The sequence below is a fragment of the Xenia sp. Carnegie-2017 genome, unplaced genomic scaffold, assembly GCF_021976095.1.
Source record: "Xenia sp. Carnegie-2017 unplaced genomic scaffold, XeniaSp_v1 HiC_scaffold_19, whole genome shotgun sequence".
In the NCBI taxonomy this organism is placed as follows: Eukaryota; Metazoa; Cnidaria; class Anthozoa; order Malacalcyonacea; family Xeniidae; genus Xenia; species Xenia sp. Carnegie-2017.
This window is the reverse complement of record NW_025813481.1, coordinates 2,250,980-2,273,060: the sequence shown is the minus strand read 5'-3', so window position 1 is coordinate 2,273,060 and position 22,081 is coordinate 2,250,980. Positions and strand designations below refer to the sequence as shown.

At 33.1% G+C, this 22,081-nt stretch overlaps 4 protein-coding genes and 1 long non-coding RNA gene across 6 annotated transcripts in view; 2 read left to right on the top strand and 3 right to left on the bottom strand.

Moving 5' to 3' along the window:
* The first annotated feature begins 950 nt into the window (after positions 1 to 950).
* LOC124438544 lies at positions 951 to 1,314 on the top strand. The gene is made up of 3 exons (XR_006946128.1): positions 951 to 967; positions 1,082 to 1,180; positions 1,246 to 1,314. It is a non-coding gene; the product is annotated as an uncharacterized LOC124438544 (long non-coding RNA).
* A 992-nt stretch (positions 1,315 to 2,306) lies between these two features.
* Positions 2,307 to 12,357, bottom strand: LOC124438734 (isoaspartyl peptidase/L-asparaginase-like). The gene is made up of 5 exons (XM_046988934.1): positions 11,767 to 12,357; positions 4,084 to 4,201; positions 3,529 to 3,858; positions 3,259 to 3,428; positions 2,307 to 2,522 (listed from the first exon to the last, which is right to left on the bottom strand). The coding sequence occupies exons 1-5, from the start codon at positions 12,355 to 12,357 to the stop codon at positions 2,307 to 2,309; spliced, it is 1,425 nt and encodes a 474-aa protein (XP_046844890.1).
* LOC124438533 (probable LRR receptor-like serine/threonine-protein kinase RPK1) lies at positions 10,677 to 11,760 on the bottom strand. Its single transcript, XM_046988702.1, has 2 exons — positions 11,460 to 11,760; positions 10,677 to 11,347 (listed from the first exon to the last, which is right to left on the bottom strand). Exons 1-2 carry the CDS (start codon positions 11,737 to 11,739, stop codon positions 10,728 to 10,730), a joined length of 900 nt encoding a protein of 299 aa, XP_046844658.1. The 5' UTR covers positions 11,740 to 11,760; the 3' UTR covers positions 10,677 to 10,727.
* A 1,462-nt stretch (positions 12,358 to 13,819) lies between the features above and the next one.
* Positions 13,820 to 14,615, top strand: LOC124438540 (propionyl-CoA carboxylase alpha chain, mitochondrial-like). 2 transcript variants are annotated; one of them, XM_046988712.1, is made up of 4 exons: positions 13,820 to 13,935; positions 14,071 to 14,136; positions 14,291 to 14,365; positions 14,439 to 14,615. In XM_046988712.1, the coding sequence occupies exons 2-4, from the start codon at positions 14,086 to 14,088 to the stop codon at positions 14,583 to 14,585; spliced, it is 273 nt and encodes a 90-aa protein (XP_046844668.1). In that variant the 5' UTR covers positions 13,820 to 13,935; positions 14,071 to 14,085; the 3' UTR covers positions 14,586 to 14,615. The 2 variants fall into 2 exon arrangements, with proteins under 2 accessions (XP_046844668.1, XP_046844669.1); XM_046988713.1 differs by lacking the exon at positions 13,820 to 13,935 and having other exon boundaries at positions 13,973 to 14,136.
* A 54-nt stretch (positions 14,616 to 14,669) lies between these two features.
* The window catches only part of LOC124438523 (probable serine/threonine-protein kinase ireA), a 43,670-nt gene continuing 36,258 nt past the window's right edge, over positions 14,670 to 22,081 (bottom strand). Inside the window, exons 14-21 of the mRNA XM_046988692.1 lie at positions 21,727 to 21,780; positions 20,035 to 20,744; positions 19,056 to 19,647; positions 16,969 to 17,096; positions 16,741 to 16,891; positions 16,186 to 16,515; positions 15,910 to 16,079; positions 14,670 to 15,171 (exon numbers count right to left, since the gene is read on the bottom strand). Coding sequence (XP_046844648.1) covers positions 14,953 to 15,171; positions 15,910 to 16,079; positions 16,186 to 16,515; positions 16,741 to 16,891; positions 16,969 to 17,096; positions 19,056 to 19,647; positions 20,035 to 20,744; positions 21,727 to 21,780 — 2,354 coding nt within the window. The 3' untranslated portion in view covers positions 14,670 to 14,952. The remainder of the gene's footprint in view (positions 15,172 to 15,909; positions 16,080 to 16,185; positions 16,516 to 16,740; positions 16,892 to 16,968; positions 17,097 to 19,055; positions 19,648 to 20,034; positions 20,745 to 21,726; positions 21,781 to 22,081) is intronic.

Sequence of the window (22,081 nt, the reverse complement as noted above, 5' to 3'; positions counted from 1 at the left end):
ATGACGAAAAAATATTCAAGCAAAATTTTTTCTTACATTGGAATGTAAATTTTCCAACGGTGTCAGACAGTGTTTGCCTTTTTTGTCCTTTCACTAGATTTTAAGATCTGTTTTTTCGAAGAAAAAAGAAACTTGAATATCCAGTTTTATAAAAAATATTGAGTCTATTACTCGCATTTATACTTTTTACAGAGCGATTGTTATTTTCGTCGATTTGATAGTGCTTAAAATACTAAATGGTTGTCATCTCGATATCAATAATTGAATATCCTTAAACACTTTGATATGTTTTAAAGGAAAACCCCAGCTTAAGAGCAGATCGACGTAATAATACTTTTGCACTGAGGATGATGTAGAATTAAAATAAATATAATTCAAAAGATTTTCTTCGTGAAGATAAGAATGACTAGTAAAATGAAATCACCTGAGGTCAAACTTAAGATTTAGGATCCGAAAAAATACAAATTGCTTATAAACACGCGAGAAACACGAGTGATGACGAATGATGACGACAAATATTTTTTAGGCTTCAATTTTTGGCTTCAGTTATCATTCCAGTTCTTTAAATATTGAGTTCACTGTGAACAATACGTTCGCCATAAAAAAAGGTATGTTTTACTTTTTTCAGGAAAACAGCTGAACAGTGAGGAAGTGAAGGAATTGACAGCCACAGCTTGTTATTTGTTCATACTTCGTGAAAATAGACAGAAACACTTTTTGAATCATACAAGGTATCCATTATAGTTTATATGAAGAACAACATAACATTCTAAAAATAATTTAAACCAACTTTCATGTTTTATCGTGTATTATATGTTTCAAAAGTTATTTTCGACCATTCTGACATATCCTACAACTTTCTATTTATCAGGAATAATTTCGGTTCTACAGACAAAAGCAGGTGGACGCTTTTTGTGCTGGTAAATGATGAGATATACAAAGTGAACGTTATTTTGATAGCTATCTGGTACGTTTTCTTCCAATGTGCATTTTATGATTTGTCACGAAGGAATTGCTTGTTTTGTGCACTTTTTTGGGAAAACGTTTAGTCTTATGTATGTTTTTGTTCTTTAAATGTCAGATGAATATCGACGGAACTTGTGTGAAATTCCATTCCTCGTCTAACCTTGCATCAAATCTTGTAGAAGCAACAATAAATGAGAAAAAAGTCTTTGTACAGGTAATTTGTTGTCGCATTAATTTGCAGGTAAATTTATCGTTTACATCTAATGAAATAATTTTTAGAGTTTGTCAAGAAATGGTCAAAATATCAAACTTCAACATTATGGATGAAAGGCATGAATGACTTTCAAAATTAAGATATTACGTTGAATAAAAACTATCAATTTAATTTATGGTATTTTTTAACGCGAGTCTTGCTAAGCGAAAGTTCTAATTATTATTTTCAAACCTATTATCATCCATTGTAAGTTTGATGTCATCGTGATGAATGAAACTCAGAATGATTACTCACGAAATATGAAAGAAAAACCAAAGGTATCGATTTTATGGTTCACATAGCTATTTATACCTTCAATTTTATACGTTTTCCCTTTTATTGAATTAAACTAAAGATAATAGTATCAATTTCCCGAGTACTTAAAGAGTAAAATATTCTTTTTCTAAGTTTTTTGTAAATTTTCATTTTCAGGAGGATTTGACTCCATTTTTGGATTCACCAATGCCAGGCACAGTGATCTCAGTTACATGAGAACCAGGACAAGAGGTAGTTTTAAAAATTGAAATCAATTGTAGTGCAATTACTTGGTGAGGATATTCTAAAAACTTCACTTTCTCAGGTAGCTGAAGGTCAAGAGGTCTGTGTTGAAACTATGAAAATGCAAAAAAGTTTATGCGTTTAGAAATCTGGCCGAATTAAAAAAGTGAACTGTAAACCAGGAGATAAAATATTGGAAGGTGATCGACTTATTTAGCTTGAGTAACACTGACTTTTAAAGAAACTTTTCTAAGCTGGAGTGATCCATAAACACAAGAAAAAAAACACTTTCCTGTTCAGACAATATTTGAAGTGAAGAAATTTAATCAACAGTGATTTTCTTGTATCATGTGAATAATTAAAAATGCATTGTTTCAAATATTATAGTTCAACAATGAAGGAAAATATGATATGACTAACCGATGCAGCAGAGTACTGTACTTACGTACGATAATTATGTACGTGTATAAATGATTATGATTGTTTTATTGTTTATTTGTTTGTGTAAATTGTGAATATTTAGTTTCAAATGCTAAAGTTCAACAGTGCATGATTGTGAATGAATATTAATTCAGGTATAAATCATAAACTATACAACGCCATTGTTTTCAATCAATTCAAAAGGATAGTTTCCTTCTTCATCCCTTTCCAACCCAAATTTCATTTCATCATTTTTGATGCTAACCCAAGGCATGAGGTCATTTTTAAATGCCTTTCCAATATTTCCATGACTGTCAATGGCAATTCCTCCTGGGCGTCCTCTTAATGTTTCTTGAGCTAAATTCACAGCATCCTGTACAGCTTCCTTTTATGAAAAAAAAAATAAAAGTTAAAACAAAAAAGGGAATATGGGTATTAGTTAAAACTGTGTTGTTGAAGTTTAATTTTATAAATTTCTTATTGGACGGTGTTTTATCACGATATCAAAAAAAAAACAGCAGTTGACCAGTCTTTGAACACTGTGGTAGAAATGTTAGAAATCCACAAAGATATTTTTAAGGCTTAAAATGTTAAAAAAAGAGAGATTGTTTGTTACAGGAATTTCGTTGAGATTTGAGAAGCGACAAAAGAGTTGGGAAAATATGTTTTTAATTTAGAGTAGAGCTTGAGATTTCATGTTCAGTGAATCAAATGTTCTGCCGTGTACACGTATTAATCGACAGCAAGATTTTCTTAAACAAAAACATGATTGAGTTTGGGTTTGATATCCTTTTATCTATAAGTTGATTTCTTAAGGATTAACAGTTGAGGCATGGTCCTTACAACAAAACGAAGTCTATTTGCATGGGGGTGAGAAAAATCAGTAAATTTTCGAATGTAAAGCGACTTGAGTTTGTGTCAAGAAAAGTGCTGAAAAAAAACTTGACTAAATCATATAATTAAATAAGTTGAACGTATCGGTTGATAAAATTGAATGGACTTGATAAATCACACAATTTTTGTCCACGTCATAAGTTTCATAACCTTACACAAAAAAAGTCAATAGTACATAAAATACAATACATCGAAACAATGAAAAAATTTTGAATATTTTGCATTACTTGGGCACTTCCTGATTCCATGTTAAATACAACTTGTCTTGTAAAGTTCAATTGTATCAATTTCTCTCCATGACCAGTTGCTGCAGCTGCTCCTTTATAATTTGCATATCCACCACAACCAACTAATGCAGTGTCACTAACACGACCTTTAAGTTTGCCGGGCATACCTCCTAAAATAATGATTAATTATGTATATGATAACATATAGATGACAATATAGAACTGAATTTATGTATGACTATAAATATGACCTGTATATTTATTCATTACCAGTTGACGTGGCACATGCCAAACGGCCATTTCTATCAATTGCAACAGCAAATGCAGTATCGCCATTGAAACCTTCTTCAAGAGAAATATCAGGGGAGATATCAGGAAAAGGTCTTCCGTCGCAAAAAAAATCAACATATGCCATGAAATATTCAGGAGGAAGACGTTTTTGTTTATTTATCAATTCATTTGGCGAGCAACAAGGAAAACCTTTACTCAAAGCAAATTTCAGAGCACCATCACCACTGAGAGCACAATGTGGTGTTTGTTCCATTATTTTTCGAGCAAGACAAACTGGATTTTTGAAATTTCGACCAGAAATTACAGCACCTACAGTAAACGGAAAAGAGTTAAAAAGCTTTTTACACTGATTACTCACAATTTTAAGAGTACCAAGTTTATTCTCGAGTGACATCATGAGATTTGCTTCGTACAAATTGTAAACAGCATGTATTATGTTTGCCAATTTCTAATGAAGATGCAGCTGGAAATACATTCTGGTTTTATTTGTTATTAAAAAAATTCAAAGTTAAAATATCGCAAATGGATTTTAACCTGTTTGTAAAGTGTGTCCCTCCATAATCATTGCATCACATTCAACTTCTCCTTCACTGTTCAATGGAGATCCACGACCTATCATGAATAAGTCACTGCTCTCTAAAATACTAACTGCCTTTTCTACAGCATCAACAGCAGTGTCACCATTCTGAGGTGATAAAAATAATCATAATGTTAATGCAGTTAATAAAAATTCTGACGAAATTTTTTAAGCGAGTTACTTACCGTTAAGACTGCATATCCCTCTCTGGCTGATTCTTTCAGTTTTTCAAAGTATTCATTACTGATATGTTCTTTAATAAGGTTGCTATAGACTACTCCCATGACAATAAATGCGGGGGCTGCATCGAAATCTTAGAAAAAATACCCATTGTTAAATTTGATGCGTCACTTTAAAGCTGAGCGAATGATGACATAGATGAATATGCAAAAAGTAAATTTTGTCCTGATTCATGCATATCCCATAGTAAAGTTTTTCCTTTTTGTCTTAGTTTAAGAGAAATAAAAGTTGAAATTTCCCGTGCGCACTTTTTTCTTACCACATTTGAGAAAATTGATAATTGATACTAAGACAACTTATCAAAATTTTACTCTGAAAAAGTACGTGTTTTTCGCATATTTAGCAAGCAATTTTATGATGAAAAATCACTTTAAAAACATAAATTTCATAAAAGCGAGTCTACTGTGGTTGCCAGTTGTCGGCTTCTACGACGGATGCCTTTTTTAACTATTGACGAACGAGCTATTTGTTGGCCACATGTGAATGCAGATGTGCGCGTCGATATCAAAGTGTGTAGTATGCACGAAATAAAATGTATCAAATTTTATCTCAACGGATCACGAGAGAAATGTTAGCTCATTTATTCTCATTAGTTTTTTGCTTTCTTTCATGTGATGGCCTTTTTCACAACAATTGTAGGATTTGTTTTTGTACATGCATCTCGCGTTTCGTAAATGAATAATGAAAAAAATATTGTATACAAATCATGAGAACCTTTGAGATTTTTGTGGTCTTCTGAACAAGAACTACATCAAATACTTGTCAAGTTGTAGCATATTTGATTTCGTTGTAATGATTGTGAAATGACAAAAATGCAAATAATTAAAACACTTAAATTACAATAGTGTTTATAACACTTGAATACATGAATACACAATTGTGAATTTAATACTTCTCTTCTTTTTCTCTTTTTTATGTGTTTCCTAATAGCCATGTGAGTTCAAAATTTGATTGACTAATACAGCTTTCGCCTCAAAAATAAAGCTTAAGTTCATCATTGAATCTTAAATGCTTCAATATGGCATGCATTACATATAAGTAACAAGAAAATAATATAATTTTTCTGAAAAGCGATCATTTCAGCGGAAATAGGTCCATTGGCCTCCATGTTTTGGCGTCAGATCCCAGTCCACTTAGCCGCTCCAGTTATTATAGAACTCAATGGTCAAACCAATCACAGTAAGACAAAAATTTAAACGAACCAATTACACGATAGCAATTGGACTCCCTTATCGGTCCGGCCACCCTGCTTAACGGTCGAGATTATTCCAGATGGTCCACTGATCTGGCTATTGACCAATGGAATGACTTAAATAATTGTTCTTAAACTCCGTTATCGGTCGAACCAGTCGAGACATCCCGCTTATCTGTCAGCCAGTTAATGTAATTCTAAATATGTTTTTATCTACTGATCTGTTTGCTAAGGTGGTATTTGTATAAGTTTTCCTACATAAAACAGAATTTTGACGATGAAATCCAAACGATTACAGAACGAAAATTTAACGATCAAAAAAAATTGTAATCATGAAATTTGATAAATAATTTTTGAACTATAAACATCAGTCACATGACTGATTTGACATACCCTAGGTTCCCCCCCTGCGGACAGTATCCTGGGTGTATCTTTGTTTCGCGTGTGCTGACAATATCTTACAATTTAATTTAATTTCAAACACCGCACTGCATAAAACATTCTTTCAAATATCTTACAATCTTACAATACACTGAATGGTATTGTCAGCAGACAATTCACGTTTGCGGAATATAATATACACAAATATACATCATTTTACCGAGTTTTCTTCATGTTGATATGGACTCGCCGACTCGAGACATTAGGGAGCTTTAGCAGTCGCAAAAGCGATCATCATGCAGGCGAATCAACCATCGCTAAGCTAGTTTGCCTTTAAATGTGTGTGCACTAAATTTTTACGTATGAAGGTATTCATTTGGTGAACAATTTGAGTAATGTATTCTCATCTGACATCAAAATGAGTAGTTTCTTATCAAGGCAAAGTTATAGGAGCGTGCGGCAGCAGTTTGATTAAGAATGGATCGTTGATAGCTATAAACTTGATACTTGAGATCATTTTTCGTAATCGCAATAGTTAGAGCACAGTTTTTAGAGAGTCATCAAAAGTTAGCGTCAGTCAAAACTTCTTCTGTGTATAAGTATAGCTAGAAATATGATTTCCTTCTCATACGTTGAATCAAGCTTTTCGTTTTTTTGATCATCCGTCTTCATTTATTACTTAAACTGGATGTTATATTCATGTGAATTGTTTGTCACGCGCAAGATCACGTGTGACTTCAAGTATGTATAGTCTTAACCTTTAACAGTTTTATATTTTTGACTCATATTACATACGTGAAAGTCACGCGAGATCACGTGCGTGACAAAATTACACATGAATCAAGGAATTGCTATTTACATAAATCAATTGCATAAAAAAACCTAAACAGATTTCTCGCCCGCATATGCTATACTTTGTATTTTTTGAACCAGAGAAACAGAAGCGCCACAAGTGCTCCGGACAAACAATGCAAAGAATTTATAAGGAAAGAGAGTATTTTTACGATTCCCGAGAAAAAATTGTTTTTGCAAACTAGTAAAAAACCCTATTATGTTCCAAAGTTACCAAAGGAAAATGCATATAATTTAGCGATATCATTAAAGCTGAAGAATTATTTCTATGGCTGTAACTTACAAGGAACACGTTTTTCCATATCAGCTCTTGAGATCCATTCGTTTAACCTCATGATTTTGTGCACCAGAAGAGAAAGCTGTAAAAAATACTCTTTATAGATGCCTTCCTTGATATATGGTGACGGTTTTGTACGATGCTCATCCTTCCATTGCTGGTAAACATTTTGTATAAATTTCAAGCAACCTAACCATGTAGCATCGTAGTGTCCCACATTGAAATCACTGAAAACTTCAAGATCAATACGATCCTTCCAATTTTTTAACCCATTTAACTGCTCATTGACATCTGAGCTGAGAGGATGATCTAAATTCGGTATCTTTATCTCCGGTTGATTTCCAACTTCACACAGCAAGTCAAACTTTTTTTCATCAGATAGTAGATAAGGGTGTTTTAACGCCTCCTTTGCAGATGGCCTGAGTTCGGGTTTATGTTGTAGCATCCATGAAAGAAGATCATTTAGTTCAACATTACTGATTTTCTTCAAGCCAACAGGTTTTCCATTCAACAAATTTTTAAGTATGCACTCATTAGTACCAAAAGGATGTTTTCCTTTTGTTGCAACAAAGTAAGCAACCATTCCTGCATTCTAAAATAAATTAAACATAACAGAGTACGTAAAATGTAAAAATTAAATTTACGTACAATTTGCAAATAGCAACAACCCAATACCTACCATTACATCGGACTTTGTTTTGTAACGCGCTATATCAAATAATTTTTTATCAACAATATAAGATTCAGGGGCAATCCAATGCGGAGTTCCCCTATTAGCATCGCTTACATATGTCTGAGAGTCATTCTTCATAATTCGACGAATACCAAAATCGGATTTAAAAAATTTGCCTTGTGTGTCTCGGAGAACATTGGAAGGTTTTAAATCTCGATGAAGAATGGAGCGTGGATCACTGTGAAGATCAACTAAGCCGTTCAATATTTGCTTGAAAAAGTTGGGAAGGGATTTTTGAAGATAATCTAAACTATTTGATTCGGATAGCACAAAACGCTCCAACGATTCTTCACATAGATCGAGAATCAAATGGACATATTCTGTTCTTGTATCTTGTCTCGAGCAATAATAATTTAGCACATAATCCGACTTCTTAGCATTGATTTCATTAAAAAATTTTTCTTCATGCAATGCCAAATAAGTATCACAAAGAATTCGTTTCACTGCTTTACCTAACCATCCTTTACCAGTCCAAGATAAACACGGGTTCCATCACTTCCTTTGCGAAGTAAAAACTCTTCTGAGAAAATTACACGTACATCGTCCACTTGTTTAACCTCAACATTAGGGTCTTTCCCATACTCAATTAATTTTAAAAACAATTCTTTATGTTTTGTCGATTTATCATTGTATTTCCATTCATGCAGCTGCAATTCTTAATAGAAGTAAAAGTATTCCATTTGTAGAGAGAGTAATATATTGTAGCTGAATAGTCAAATAATAAATAAATAGCAGTGCTCGAGTTTCCCTATTGCACCAACGATTCAGATAGCAGATAAAATTTGTAAAAAAAAACTTACAAAAACAAAAAATAAACATATTACGACCACTTATTTAAACAATGAGTTCTGATAAGAATGGCTCTAAAAAGCTCTTATACGGGAAATCTCACCCAGGTCTTTTACTCATATCATGAGGGCATTGTTTTGCAAAATGGAAAAACAAAAACTAAGACTAGTTTTTGTAACTAAACGAAAAGTTATTAGCTACTTTTCATAAACGTTAATTTCGACCACTATCATTAGTACCAGACCGTAATAAAATCAATTTGACTAAAAAAAAATAGAAAGTGCAACAGATGCAAGTGAAGGGTTCTAGGTTTAAGTTGAATTCAACAATATAGCTTTTATTGATTTTATCAAGAAAAATGTTATTCGAAAGAAGGATAAATCATTATTTGTTTGTCGCTTAGACATAAACAAAAAATCTTAACTTTTTTTGGCAAGTTTTAACTTTTGCCTATCGCTAACACTACGACACCTTTTGATAGTTTTCTCTATCTTGAAAAGTAATTCAACCTTCATAACGAATGAAAGTCACTCGTAAAAACCAAGATTGCTACTCACTCTTAAATTCAGACCTTTGCACGAAGCTCATAAAAACAGGACTAACCTAAACGACTCTTGCTAGTATAAAAAATAAAATGACTAGATGGACATCAGGAAGGCACCATATAAAATTCTCCAAACAAACATTTGTTGCCTATTTATCTATAGGATTGTTGAATATTTTATATTTTCTTGTTTTCATGGAATTACTCTAATAAAAACCACATTTGGAAGGGGCGTTCACCAGACGGAAACGCGTAAGTGAGGCTAGACGTGTATTAGAGGAATACGGTAACCCTTTTATATTAGAATAATCGACTTTTATTTACTGTTACAAAGTGGATTCTCATCAATTTACATCATTTACCAATTCCTAAAATAATATATGCTAAGTCGTAGACAAGAGTTATATTTTGAGAGTGATTAACTTCCAATAAGGATTAGTTTGTTGTAACTTTATTTACCGTCAAGATCGAGATTGTTCATGACGTCTTTGCTTTTCTTTCCACTAACTTCTTCAATTTTCACATGATCCACAGTATCTGAAAAATGTTCACAACGGTATTGTCACTATTATGTACAGCTTAAAGTGTAGAAAGTCCAGAGAGAAAACATTATAGAGTGTTAAAAACACACTAAATAAAAATACAACCAAAAAAGAGAGTTGGCAGAGTAAGAAAACAATTTTTTTATAGCAAAATATTTTAATTTACCGTAAAAGATTGAGTGAGCATCAAAATTAAATCAGGGATATTTATATCATCATGGAAGCCTAATTCAGTAATGTCTTTGAAAAAGGAAAAATATTTTTATGGCTTACAGGTAAAATGTTTCTTGAGAACAGGTCTTGTTTTCCAGTCAGTTGACCTTATGATTTTGTGCACCAAAAGAGGCAGTTCAGGAAAACGTTGCAAGAAATAATCTACATATTTCTCTTCCTTGACATAACGCAACAGATGTGTACGAGATTTATCTTTCCAATGCTCATTCACGTTTCTAATGAATCTTAAACACCTTGCCCATGTAGGCTCGTAAGTCAAAGTTTTCTTTTTGCCATTCTTTTCAAAAGTTGTGAAATCTTCTAATACTTCATCGTCGATAAGCTCCATCCATTTTGAATGACAATCCAACTGCTTACGAACATGCGAATTCTGACCTTTCGATAGTTTTATCTCTGGTTGATTCCCAACGTTACACAGCATGTCAAACTTCTCCTCATCGGATTGTAGATAAGGATGTTTTAGCGCATCGTTGGCTGATGGCCTGTTTTCTGGTTTTAGTTGTAGCATCCATAACAAAAGGTCTAGGAAAGCAGCATCCTTTATTTCGTTCAAGCCAACATGATTTCCATGTAACAAGTTTTGTAGTCTACAGTCTTCAGTTCCAAAAGGATGCTTCCCTTTTGTTGCAACATAATAAGCCAACATTCCTGCGTTCTAAATCGATCAAACAGAATAGCGTGAATATATTGTCAAGAATTTAATTTATGTGTCATTTACTAAAGGATAAATTTCTACACCTACCATTACATCTGACTCTTTTTTGTAACGTGATGTATCAACTGAATCTTCATCTTTACAATATGATTCAGGAGCAATCTAATCCTGAGTTCCCTTTTTAGAGCTAGTATGATATGTCTTAAGGCCACCCTTCAATTTTCGACTTATACCAAAGTCAGCAATCAGAAATTTACCATGTGTGTCTCGGAGAACATTGGAAGGCTTTAAATCCCGAAGAAGAATAGGACATGGGCCGCAGTGAAGATCAGCTAATCCTTTTAACACTTGTCTGAGAATTTCGGGAAGAGATTTTTGAAGATCCTGCAATGTAGAAGATGCCACAAACCTCTCCAACGATTCCTCACATAGGTCTAGTATCAAATAGACATAGTCTGTTTCAGTGTCCTCTTCTAAGTAGTAATATTTCACAACAAATTTCGACTCCTTTGCGTTGAATTCGCTCAACATTTCCTTTTCTTTCTTGGCAATCGTGATGCAGTTATCTCGACGTATTCGTTTTACTGCTTTGCCGTAACCATCCTTTTTCAGTCCCAGATAAACACGGGTTCCATCACTTCCTCTACCGATGCAAAACTCGTCAGAGATTATCACACGTACATTGTCTACATGCTTGACCTCGACATTGGGATTTCGTCTATACTTAATCAATTTTAAGAACAATTCTTTATGTATAACAGATCCACCAATGTATTCCCACTCTGATGACAACAATTAATAAAATGATAAAAGTATAAAATTAAGGTTAAGTAAAACGGAAACAATCAATGAACAGATTACTAAAAAGCTTTCTCATTAGTGTAAACTCTCTACCTTTTTCGTTCTTTTTCTTAATGATTTCTTGTAACTTGGCTTCCATCGAATTTCTTAAGTAATAACGCTCTTCTTCATCGTATATTTGCACCAGACGCTTCATGACGTTCGCTTGTTTTTCTATATCTTCATCTTTTGTGATCATATCCAGATATGTTTCATATACAAATGCTGCATCTCCCCATTGCTCAAGTTTATCAAACAATTCCGCTAATTCCCATAAAACAGCTAACACTCTATTCACAATTCCAGCTGAAGTAACAAGTGACAAGTTCTTCATGTTAAGGTTCACGAAATCTTTACTAACGTTGATACCACCAACTTTTCTTGGTCGTCGCGATCGATGATGCTGTTCATGTTGCTGCTGTTGAGATTCAATAATAAGAGAGAATCCTTTTCTATAATGCTCCAAAGATTGCTCATAATTTTTAAGCAACTTATTCAATCCTCCCAATGCAATATGGCAGAGACATTCCATTTCATCTTTCTTCATGGCGTCCTCCAATCTTTTCATGTTAGAATGAACACTCCCCATGCCAAGGTATAGTTGATGTTCAAAATATTCACTTTCAACTTTAGACGAAAACTTTAAACAATCATTAAAACTGTTCAATCCTTCCTCCCAATTATCACAGAGGGTGTAAGCATTACCAAGACAAAAATAAACCATCATTTTCACGTTATCCTTGTCGGCATTTTCCAAACATCTTTTGTAGTTTTCAATTGCTGTTCCATAATCACCATTATTCATACTTAAATTTCCTTCTTCAAAAAATGACATAGCTTCTGCTTGACTGCTGTATGAGTTTGATTTCTTATTATAATAATGCACAGATTTATCAGAGCTCTCAGCTGTTGTTTCCATATTGCTTCTACTTGCCTCTGTAGAAATTTCCATCTCTGTTGTCTAGTTAAATTTGGGAAATTTACCTGTTAAATTTGACTTTTAATATCAATTATTAGTTAGATGTTAAAAGCAAATCATCCTTATAACATTAAAATATATTTGCATGCGCCAAATATCAAAGATTTACTAGCCAATACAATTCTTTCTAATCTTTTGCATACGTAGCGGAACCAAAAAGGTAGTGCATGTTTGTAAGTCGTGAGCGCCCGTTCCTCTACAGATTGCATTACAATTTCAGGAACTACAACAGAAACGGGTGAGCCCATTGCTGTTCTATGTAATTGTTTGTAGTGTGTACCTTTGTACTGGAAGTAAGTCGAGGTAAGGCAGAGCTCCAGTAGGTCCATAATGTCTTCTGTCGGTAATGGCAGTACGTCCGTGGTGTTTGTAATGAGAGTTTTTGTACAAGTAAGTGCCAGATTAAGAGGAATACTGGTAAACAGTTTATTTCACATCAAAAGGCACTAGTAAATAGTATAATCTGGACGATATACGTCTACAAACATGTAACGATACTCCCGGGCTCAAACCATTTACTTTATTGACTATTATTATCAATTATTAGTTAGATCTTAAAAGCAAATTCTTCCTTGTAACATTAAAATATATTTACATGCGCCAAATATCAAAGATATACTGGCCAATACAATTCTTTCTAATCTTTTGCACACAGAAATTTCTCAAAATTTGTGGTTACTCTGCAAATTTGCACAAATATCAGTAAAATAGGTTTAATGCACTACATACAATACTCAAAAAAGGCGTTTCAACTTCAATGACCATTTAAAACGACTTATTTCCTTCAAAAATTTGCTTATCTTTATTTATTTTATTCTGTATGTAAACTATTCCAGAACCTTCAAAATTTGATAAATATACAATCTTTGATTTAACACTTTTAATTTTTTGACGAATCATATTAATTGATAAACTAAATGCAAAGTAAATTACTGTTCACTAAACCAAACTTCTGAATCAACCAATACAAAATATTTGGTCCAATTTAATAGCAGTGTAAAATCAGCGTGAAAAGAATTGCTTGCGTGTCAAAATACACGATACAACTTATCGTGTATTTTGTGTTTCAAAAGTTATTTTCGACCATTCTGACACATCCTACAACTTTCCATTTATCAGGAATAATTTTGGTTTTACAGACAAAAGCAGGTGGACGCTTTTTGTGCTGGTAAATGATGAGAAATACAAAGTGAACGTTGATCGAAATGTTGATAGTTATCTGGTACGTTTTTTTCCAATGTGCATTTCATGATTTATGTCACGAATGAAGTGCTTATTTGTGCACTTTTTGGGAAAATTTTTAGTCTTATGTATGTTTTTGTTCTTTTAATGTCAGATGAATATCGACGGAGCTTGTGTGAAATTTCATTCCTCGTCTAACCTTGCAACAAATCTTGTAGAAGCAACAATAAATGAGAAAAAGGTCTTTGTAGAGGTAATTTGTTGTCGCATTAATTTGCAGGTAAATTTATCGTTTACATCTGATGAAATAATTTTTAGAGTTTGTCAAAAAATGGTCAAAATATCAAACTTCAACATTATGGATCAAAGGTATGAAAGACTTTAAAAATTAAGATATTACGTTGAATAAAAACTGTCAATTTAATTCATGGTATTTTTTAACGCGAGTCTTGCTAAGCGAAAGTTCTAATTATTATTTTCAAACCTTTTATCATCCATTGTAAGTTTGATGTCATCGTGATGAATGAAACTCAGAATGATTACTCACGAAATATGAAAGAAAAACCAAAGGTATCGATTTTATGGTTTACATAGCTATTTATACCTTCAATTTTATACATTTTCCCTTTTATTGAATTAAACTAAAGATAATAGTATCAATTTCCCGAGTATATAAAGGGTAAAATATTCTTTTTCTAAATTTCTTGTAAATTTTCATTTTCAGGAAGATTTGACGCCATTTTTGGATTCACCAATGCCAGGCACAGTGATCTCAGTTACATGTGAACCAGGACAAGAGGTAGTTTTAAATATTGAAATCAATTGTAGTGCAATTACTTGGTGAGGATACTCTAAAAACTTCACTTTCTCAGGTAGCTGAAGGTCAAGAGGTTTGTGTTGTTGAAACTATGAAAATGCAAAATAGTTTATGCGTTCTGAAATCTGGCCGAATTAAAAAAGTGAACTGTAAACCAGGAGATAAAATATTGGAAGATGATCGACTTATTGAGCTCGAGTAACACTGACTTTTAAAGAAAATTTGCTAAACTGGAGTGATCCATAAACACAAGAAAAAAAAACAATACTTTCCTGTTCAGACAATATTTGAAGTGAAGAAATTTAATCAACAGTGATTTTCTTGTATCATGTGAATAATTAAAAATGCATTGTTTCAAATATTATTGTTCAACAATGAAGGAAAATATGATATGACTAACCAATACAGCAGAGTACTGTACTTACGTACGATAATTATGTACGTGTATAAATGATTATGATTGTTTTATTGTTTATTTGTTTGTGTGAATTGTGAATATTTAGTTTCAAATGCTAAAGTTCAACAGTGCATGATTGTGAATGAATATTAATTCATGTATAAATCATAAACTATACAACGCCATTGTTTACAATAAATTCAAAAGGATAGTTTCCTTCATCATCCCTTTCCAACCCAAATTTCATTTCATCGTTTTTGATGCTAACCCAAGGCATGAGGTCATTTTTAAATGCCTTTCCAATATTTCCATGTCTGTCAATGGCAATTCCTCCTGCGCGTCCGTCAAGTTTGCCAATTTTAAGCAAATTCACAGCATCCTGTAGAGTTTCCTTTAATGAAAAAAATAAACAAAAGTTAAAACAAAAAAGGGGAATATGGGTATTGGTTAAAATTGTATTGTTGAAGTTTAATTTTATAAATTTCTTATTGGACGGTGTTTTATCACGACATCAAAAAAAAAACAGCAGTTGACCAGTCTTTGAACACTGTGGTAGAAATGTTAGAAATCAACAAAGATATTTTTAAGGCTTAAAATGTTAAAAAAAGAGGGATTGTTTGTTAAAGGAATTTCTTTGAGATTTGAGAAGCGACAAAAGAGTTGGGAAAATAAGTTTTTAATTTAGAGTAGAGCTTGAGATTGCATGTTCAGTGCAATCAAATGTTCTGCCGTGTACACGTATTAATCGACAGCAACATTTTCTTAAACAAAAACATGATTGGGTTTGGGTTTGATATTCTTTTATCTATAAGTTGTTTCTTAAGGATTAACAGTTTGAGGCATGGTCCTTACAACAAAACGAAGTCTATTTGCATGGGGGTGAGAAAAATCAGTAAACTTTCGAATGTAAAGCGACTTGAATTTGTGTCAAGAAAAGTGCTGAAAAAAAACTTGACTAAATCATATAATTAAATAAGTTGAACGTATCAGTTGATAAAATTGAATGGACTTGATAAATCGCACAATTTTTGTCCACGTCATAAGTTTCATAACCTAACACAAAAAAAGTCAATAGTACATAAAATACAATACATCGAAACAATGAAAATTTTTTAATATTTTGCATTACTTGGGCACTTCCTGCTTCCATGTTAATTACAACTTCTCTTGTAAAGTTCAATTTTATCAATTTCTCTCCATGACCAGTTGCTGCAGCTGCTCCATAATCATTTGCATATCCACCACAACCAACTAATGCAGTGTCACTAACACAACCTTTAAGTTTGCCTGCCATACCTCCTAAAATAATGATTAATTATGAATATGATGACATGCAGATAGCGATGTAGAACTGAATTCATGTATGATTTTTTATATAAATACGACCTGTATATTTAGTCATTACCTGTTGACGTTGCACATGCCAGCTTGCCATCTCTATCAATCGCAACAGCACATGCACAATCGCAAGTGTCAGTTTCTTCAGGTCTAATTTCAGGCACATCAGCAGGAAAAGGTCCTCCCTCCATAAAATATTGTGCATAATCATTGAAATATTTATGTGGAAGATATCTCTGTCCATTTAACAATTCATTCGGTTCGCACCAATCCAATCCATTATCCTGAGCAAATTTCAGAGCACCATCACCACTAAGAGCACTATGTGGTGTTTTTTCCATTATTTTTCGAGCAAGGCAAACTGGATTTTTGAAATTTCGACCAGAAATTACAGCGCCTACAGTAAACAGAGAAGAATTAAAAAGCCTTTTATACTGATTACTCACAATTTTAAGAGTACCAAGTTTATTCTCGAGTGATATCATGAGATTTGCTTCGTACAAAATGTAAACAGCATGTATCATGTTTGCCAATTTCTAATGAAGATGCAGCGGGAAATACATTCTGGTTTTATTTGTTATCAAAAAAATTCAAAGTTAAAGTATCACAAATGGATTTTAACCTGTTTTTAAAGTGTCTCCATCCATAATCATTGCATCACATTCAACTTCTCCTTCACTGTTCAATGGAGATCCACGACCTATCATGAATAAGTCACTGCTCTCTAAAATACTAACTGCCTTTTCTACAGCATCAACAGCAGTGTCACCATTCTGAGGTGATAAAAATAATCATAATGTTAAATGCAGTTAACAAAAATTCTGGCAAATTTTTTAAACGAGTTACTTACCGTTAAGACTGCATATCCCTCTCTGGCTGATTCTTTCAGTTTTTCAAGGACCTCATTACTGATATGTTCTCTAATAAAGTTGCTATAGACTCCTCCCATGACAATAATTGCGGGGGCTCCATCGAAATCTTAAAAAATTACCCATTATTAAATTTGATGCCTCACTTTAAAGCTTTGCGATTTACAAAATTGTATGAATGATGTTGTTTGCTGATGACATAGATGAATATGCAAAAAGTAAATTTTTTCCTGATTCATGCATATCCATAGTAAAGTTTTTCCTTTTTGTCTTAGTTTAGGAGAAATAAAAGTTGAAATTTCCCGTGCGCACTTTTAGAGAAAATTGATAATTGATACTAAGACAACTTATCAAAATTTTACTCTATATTTGGGTTGACTAAAATTGTTTTAGGTTATGTGATTATTTCTTGATGAGAGCAGCAAAAAATAATCCCTCACTCTCAGACACCTCGAGTGGGGCATTCTTAGAATAATCATGGAAAATATCTTGATGTACATAACTGCGTGTCACTCTAGACATTTAAATATTGAGTTCACTGGGCTTTAATTAGCGGCTGACGCCAAAAAAATGGAGGATTTGTTCCATTACCGCTGAGATTTACCGAAATTGACTGCTTTTCCGAAAATCTCACAATTTCTCTTTCCCCCCTTGAGAAAGAGTGAGGAAAAAGTACGTGTTTTTCGCATATTTAGCAAGCATATTTATGATGAAAAATCACTTTAAAAACATAAATTTCATAAAAGCGAGTCTACTGTGGTTGCCAGTTGTCGGCTTCTACGACGGATGCCTTTTTTAACTATTGACGAACGAGCTATTTGTTGGCCATATATGAATGCAGATGTGCACGTCGTAACTGTTGTTTAATGATTTGCTCGATCAAAGTTTGTAGTCTGCACGAAATAAAATGTATCAAATTTCATCTCAACGGATCACGAGAGAAATGTTAGCTCATTTATTCTCATTAGTTTTTTGCTTTCTTTTATGTGATGGCCTTTTTCAAAACAATTGTAGGATTTGTTTTTGTACATGCATCTTGCGTTTCGTCAATGAACAATGAAAAAAAAATTGTATACAAATCACGAGAACCTTTGAGATTTTCGTGGTCTTCTGAACAAGAACTACATCAAATACTTGTCAAGTTGTAGCATATTTGATATCGTTGTCATGATTGTGAAATGACAAAAATGCAAATAATTGGTGACAAAAGATTTACTGGAGTCTCCCCAGAAATTCAAAATGATTTTATCAGCTATCTTGATTCAATTATTGAAGATGAAATCAGAAAGGAAATAAATGATTGCACGTTTATGAGTATTCAGGTTGATGAAGCATCTAATGTGTCCACCAAAGAGCAGCTAAGTGTTATTGCTTGGTTTGACAAAGCAAGTGAAAATATTGAGAGGCAATTAGGATTTGTGGATGTAAGTATGAACAAAAATGCCACAGCATTATCACAAGTTGTCAAAGATAAACTTGGTGAGTGTTCTAATATAAAAGAAAATTTGGTTTTGCAAACATATGATAGTGCTTCTGTCATGTCTGGCCATATCAATGGTGTTCAAGCATTGGTTCGACAAGAGTATCCTTTTGCCTATTTTGTTCATTGTGCAGCTCTTAGTTTGAACCTTGTCCTATGCCGGTCAGCCGCATCAATTTCTCCTGTTAAAATCTTTTTCATTAATATAGGTGCATTTAGCACCTATATTTTGGGCACATTTACAAGCAATGCTTTGCCCAAAAGAAAAGCTTTTCTCACATCAAACAACCTTAAGTTTCCTGCCCCAGGTGAAACAAGATGGTATTATCGCTCTAGATTAATCAATGTATTGTACAAAAACTATAAAAAAGTTTTAGATATTTTTGAGGGGGTACTTGAAAAACCAACTGGATGGGATGTGCACTGTCTAAAAAATGTTTGCAACGGCAATATACAGAATTCAAAACATACATGCATTAAGTACAATAAATGAAGAGGACAACTAGAGTCAAAATAACAAATATAGTGTCATGAACCACTAATTTATAGTTTGGCCATCGAAAATAAAAACTCATTTCTGTGTCTTACTTGGAAAAGGTTTCTTCAGAACAGGTCTTGTCTTCCATTCACTCAATCTTATGGTTCTGTGAACTAGAAGAGGCAGTTCCTTATAAAGTCGAAGAAAATACTCTTGATAGTTTCCATCTTTAACACATGATGACAGTTGTGGACGAGATTCATCATGCCAATGCTGGCGAACGTTTCGTAAAAAGCTTAGGCAACCTAACCATGTAGAGTCGGATACTTTATTGAAATGATTAAAAAATTCAGGATCGATACGGTCCATCCAATCTATTGAAAGATTCAACTGCTCACGAAGATTTGAGGGAAGAGAATGTGGAGATGACTTCTTTATTTCTGGTTCATTCCCAACATCACACAGAAAATCGAAATTCTCCTCATCGGTTTGTAGATAAGGGTGTTTTAACAACTTTTTGGCCGATGGTCTGTCTTCCGGTTCTAGCTGTAGCATCCACGATAAAAGGTCTTTGAGCGTGGCATCCTTGATTTTGTCCAAGCCAACTGGCTTTCCATTTAATAAGTTATCCAGTAAAAACCGTTCAGCTCCAAAGGGATGTTTCCCCTTTGTTGCAACATAATAAGCCACCATTCCGGCATTCTATTTTCAATAAAAAATGGAGTTAATTTGTTTGTTAGTTGCAAAAAATACAATTTCAGTTCGAAAAAAAATCAGCAAAATGTTCTCCAATTAAGAATCGTAGCCACAAATTTTTTAGAGCAATCTAAATGAGAGACATACAATCGTAAAACCAATAAGGCAATAACAACAATTCGTTATCCTACATATACATATTTTTATATTTTATACAGTACATGTTGTATTTCGCCACTATATGACTGTACAATGGAGGTAAACAAAAATTTTATTTAAAAGTGATAATGATATCAGTGGCAGTGAAAATAATATCCCTACCAAATACAACATTGAAATGCAAACACAACATTGAGCTGTAGTTGGACCTCTAGTTCTACTTCAAGAACTTACCATAATGTCAGACTCTTTTTTGTAACGAACTTTATTAATTGTATCATCTGATGCGTTGTATGACTCTGGAGCTATCCAATTTTTAGCTCCTCTTTGTATGCTCCAATGTGTCGAAGTTTCATCAGATAATAACATATGACTTATACCAAAGTCAGCGATTAAAAAATTTCCTTTTACATCTCGAAGAACGTTTGATGGTCTTAAATCCCTGTGAAGAATAGGACACGGATCACTGTGAAGATCAGCCAAACCTTTTAAAATCTGCGTAAGAATTGTAGGAAGTGCTTTTTGAAGATCTTGCAAAGTAGAAGATTGTACAAAACTTTCTAACGATTCTTCACACAAATCTAGTATCAAATACAAATAATCTGTGCCTGGTTCTTCTTCAAGATACCAATAATTCACAACATAATTTGAACGCTTGGCATTAAACTCATTCAAAATATCTTTTTCTCGTTTGGCCAACTTCGTACAGTTATCTCGAAGCAATCGTTTTACTGCTTTTCCGTAACCATCTTTTCCGAGTCCAAGGTAAACACGAGTTCCATCACTTCCTTTACCAAGCAAAAACTCTTCAGAACAAATAAACTTTACACCATTTACGAGTTTAACTTTTCTTGGATTTTCTTGCCCATATTCTTCCATCATTCTGAACTTTTGTTGGTGCATTATTGATTTATCATAACATTTCCATGGTTGAGAAAGCAATTCTTCAATTAAAAAGTAAAGTAGACTATTTACAAAGGAATAAATCAATGTATCAAGAAGCAATTTAATTTTCTAATTATACGCACATCAAAAAATTGTGCCTATTAGACAAGATTTGACATACCTACACCGCTTTGCCCGTTAAGGTGAACAGACTTTTATATTTAGCTACGAAATAATATCATAAAAACATAACAACATGTTTGCCTTTGTTTCAGTTTATTTGTATTAGCAGCGTATTTCCCTGCTCCCAAACACACGCATGAGAGATATTTAGTTCAAAGGACGTTGAGGGACGTTTAGACTGAATGTTCCTCATAAAAGTTATCAACACCTTGTTTCCACACTTAATTTACTCTCGTTAACTTTAGAAATTGCGTCAGCTCGCTTTTTGATTTTTCTAATGCTAAATAATTTTCAATTCTTGTGAATGGAAAAGTTAATGTCAGGATCTTTTCCCTTTGAATAGGGAAACATTGAGATTGAAAAATCAAAGATGAAAGCATCTGTCGAGGTGAAAAGAGTACGGAGAATTAAAGAACCTAATGTTTTTAAGGTTACCTTCTGAAATGCTTGTGTTTTTGACCAGAATTATTGGCTTTTATTGGCTATCAATAATCAAATAATATGCTTTAAAAGGATATTTTCAACAATATTCTTTTTAAGTTAATTTGTGTACGTGAAACGTATACATAAAACTGACACGTTGATCATGATGGTTTTCATAATTTACTTTTAGCATCATAGCCAGTTTTCACTTGCTATACATATTGATCAAATTTCTATGTTTGCAAAGTTTAAAATTTTCACATGATTTTGATCCACAACATTTGCATTATTTTTTAATTATAAGATTTCAGTTGGCTACATATAACGATACCTTTTAAAATTAATTTATTAGGTTGTAAATTATTGTTTGTATTTAGCGTTGAAAAACATGGAAATTTTTGGGCAAATGTTTGCTAACAAAATTCTTTTGCTTACCAGGTTTTGATGTGGAAGGCGAAACACCAATGATGAATTCACTGTTATTATCATCTAATAGATAAATCAAATTAATTTTTTGCAATGCAGTTAAATAACATTACAGCATGATGACAAATTCTCAAACTCTCTTATCTGACCCTTTACAAACATATGAATGATACGCATGATATAAACGACTCTTAATTGTTTGTGTTTGACTTTTAAAGGGAATGTAAAGATTTTTATGCAAATGTTTGCTAACAAAATACAATTTCTTACAAAGTACTGCTGAAGAAGGAGTTTTGTCAATGTCGTCATAGTCGTTGTCACTCATGGGAGATGGCAAAGATATCTTTTCGTAAAAAGCTGTACA

Bases quoted from the DNA above. Each gene is read 5' to 3' on its own strand.
- LOC124438533 (XM_046988702.1), bottom strand. From the start codon at position 11,739: ATGAAGAACTTGTCACTTGTTACTTCAGCTGGAATTGTGAATAGAGTG. The intron at 11,348-11,459 runs GTAGAGAGTTTA...TGTTGTCATCAG, and splicing joins TAAGAAAAAGAACGAAAAAG to AGTGGGAATACATTGGTGGA.
- LOC124438734 (XM_046988934.1), bottom strand. From the start codon at position 12,357: ATGGAAATTTCTACAGAGGCAAGTAGAAGCAATATGGAAACAACAGCT. The intron at 4,202-11,766 runs GTTAGTAAAGAT...GCTGTAGAAAAG, and splicing joins GAAAAGTTGGTGGTATCAAC to GCAGTTAGTATTTTAGAGAG. The intron at 2,523-3,258 runs GTAATGCAAAAT...TTTTCATAAAAG, and splicing joins TGGAATCAGGAAGTGCCCAA to GAAGCTGTACAGGATGCTGT.
- LOC124438540 (XM_046988712.1), top strand. From the start codon at position 14,086: ATGAATGAAACTCAGAATGATTACTCACGAAATATGAAAGAAAAACCA. The intron at 14,137-14,290 runs GTATCGATTTTA...TTTCATTTTCAG, and splicing joins ATATGAAAGAAAAACCAAAG to GAAGATTTGACGCCATTTTT. The intron at 14,366-14,438 runs GTAGTTTTAAAT...TCACTTTCTCAG, and splicing joins CATGTGAACCAGGACAAGAG to GTAGCTGAAGGTCAAGAGGT.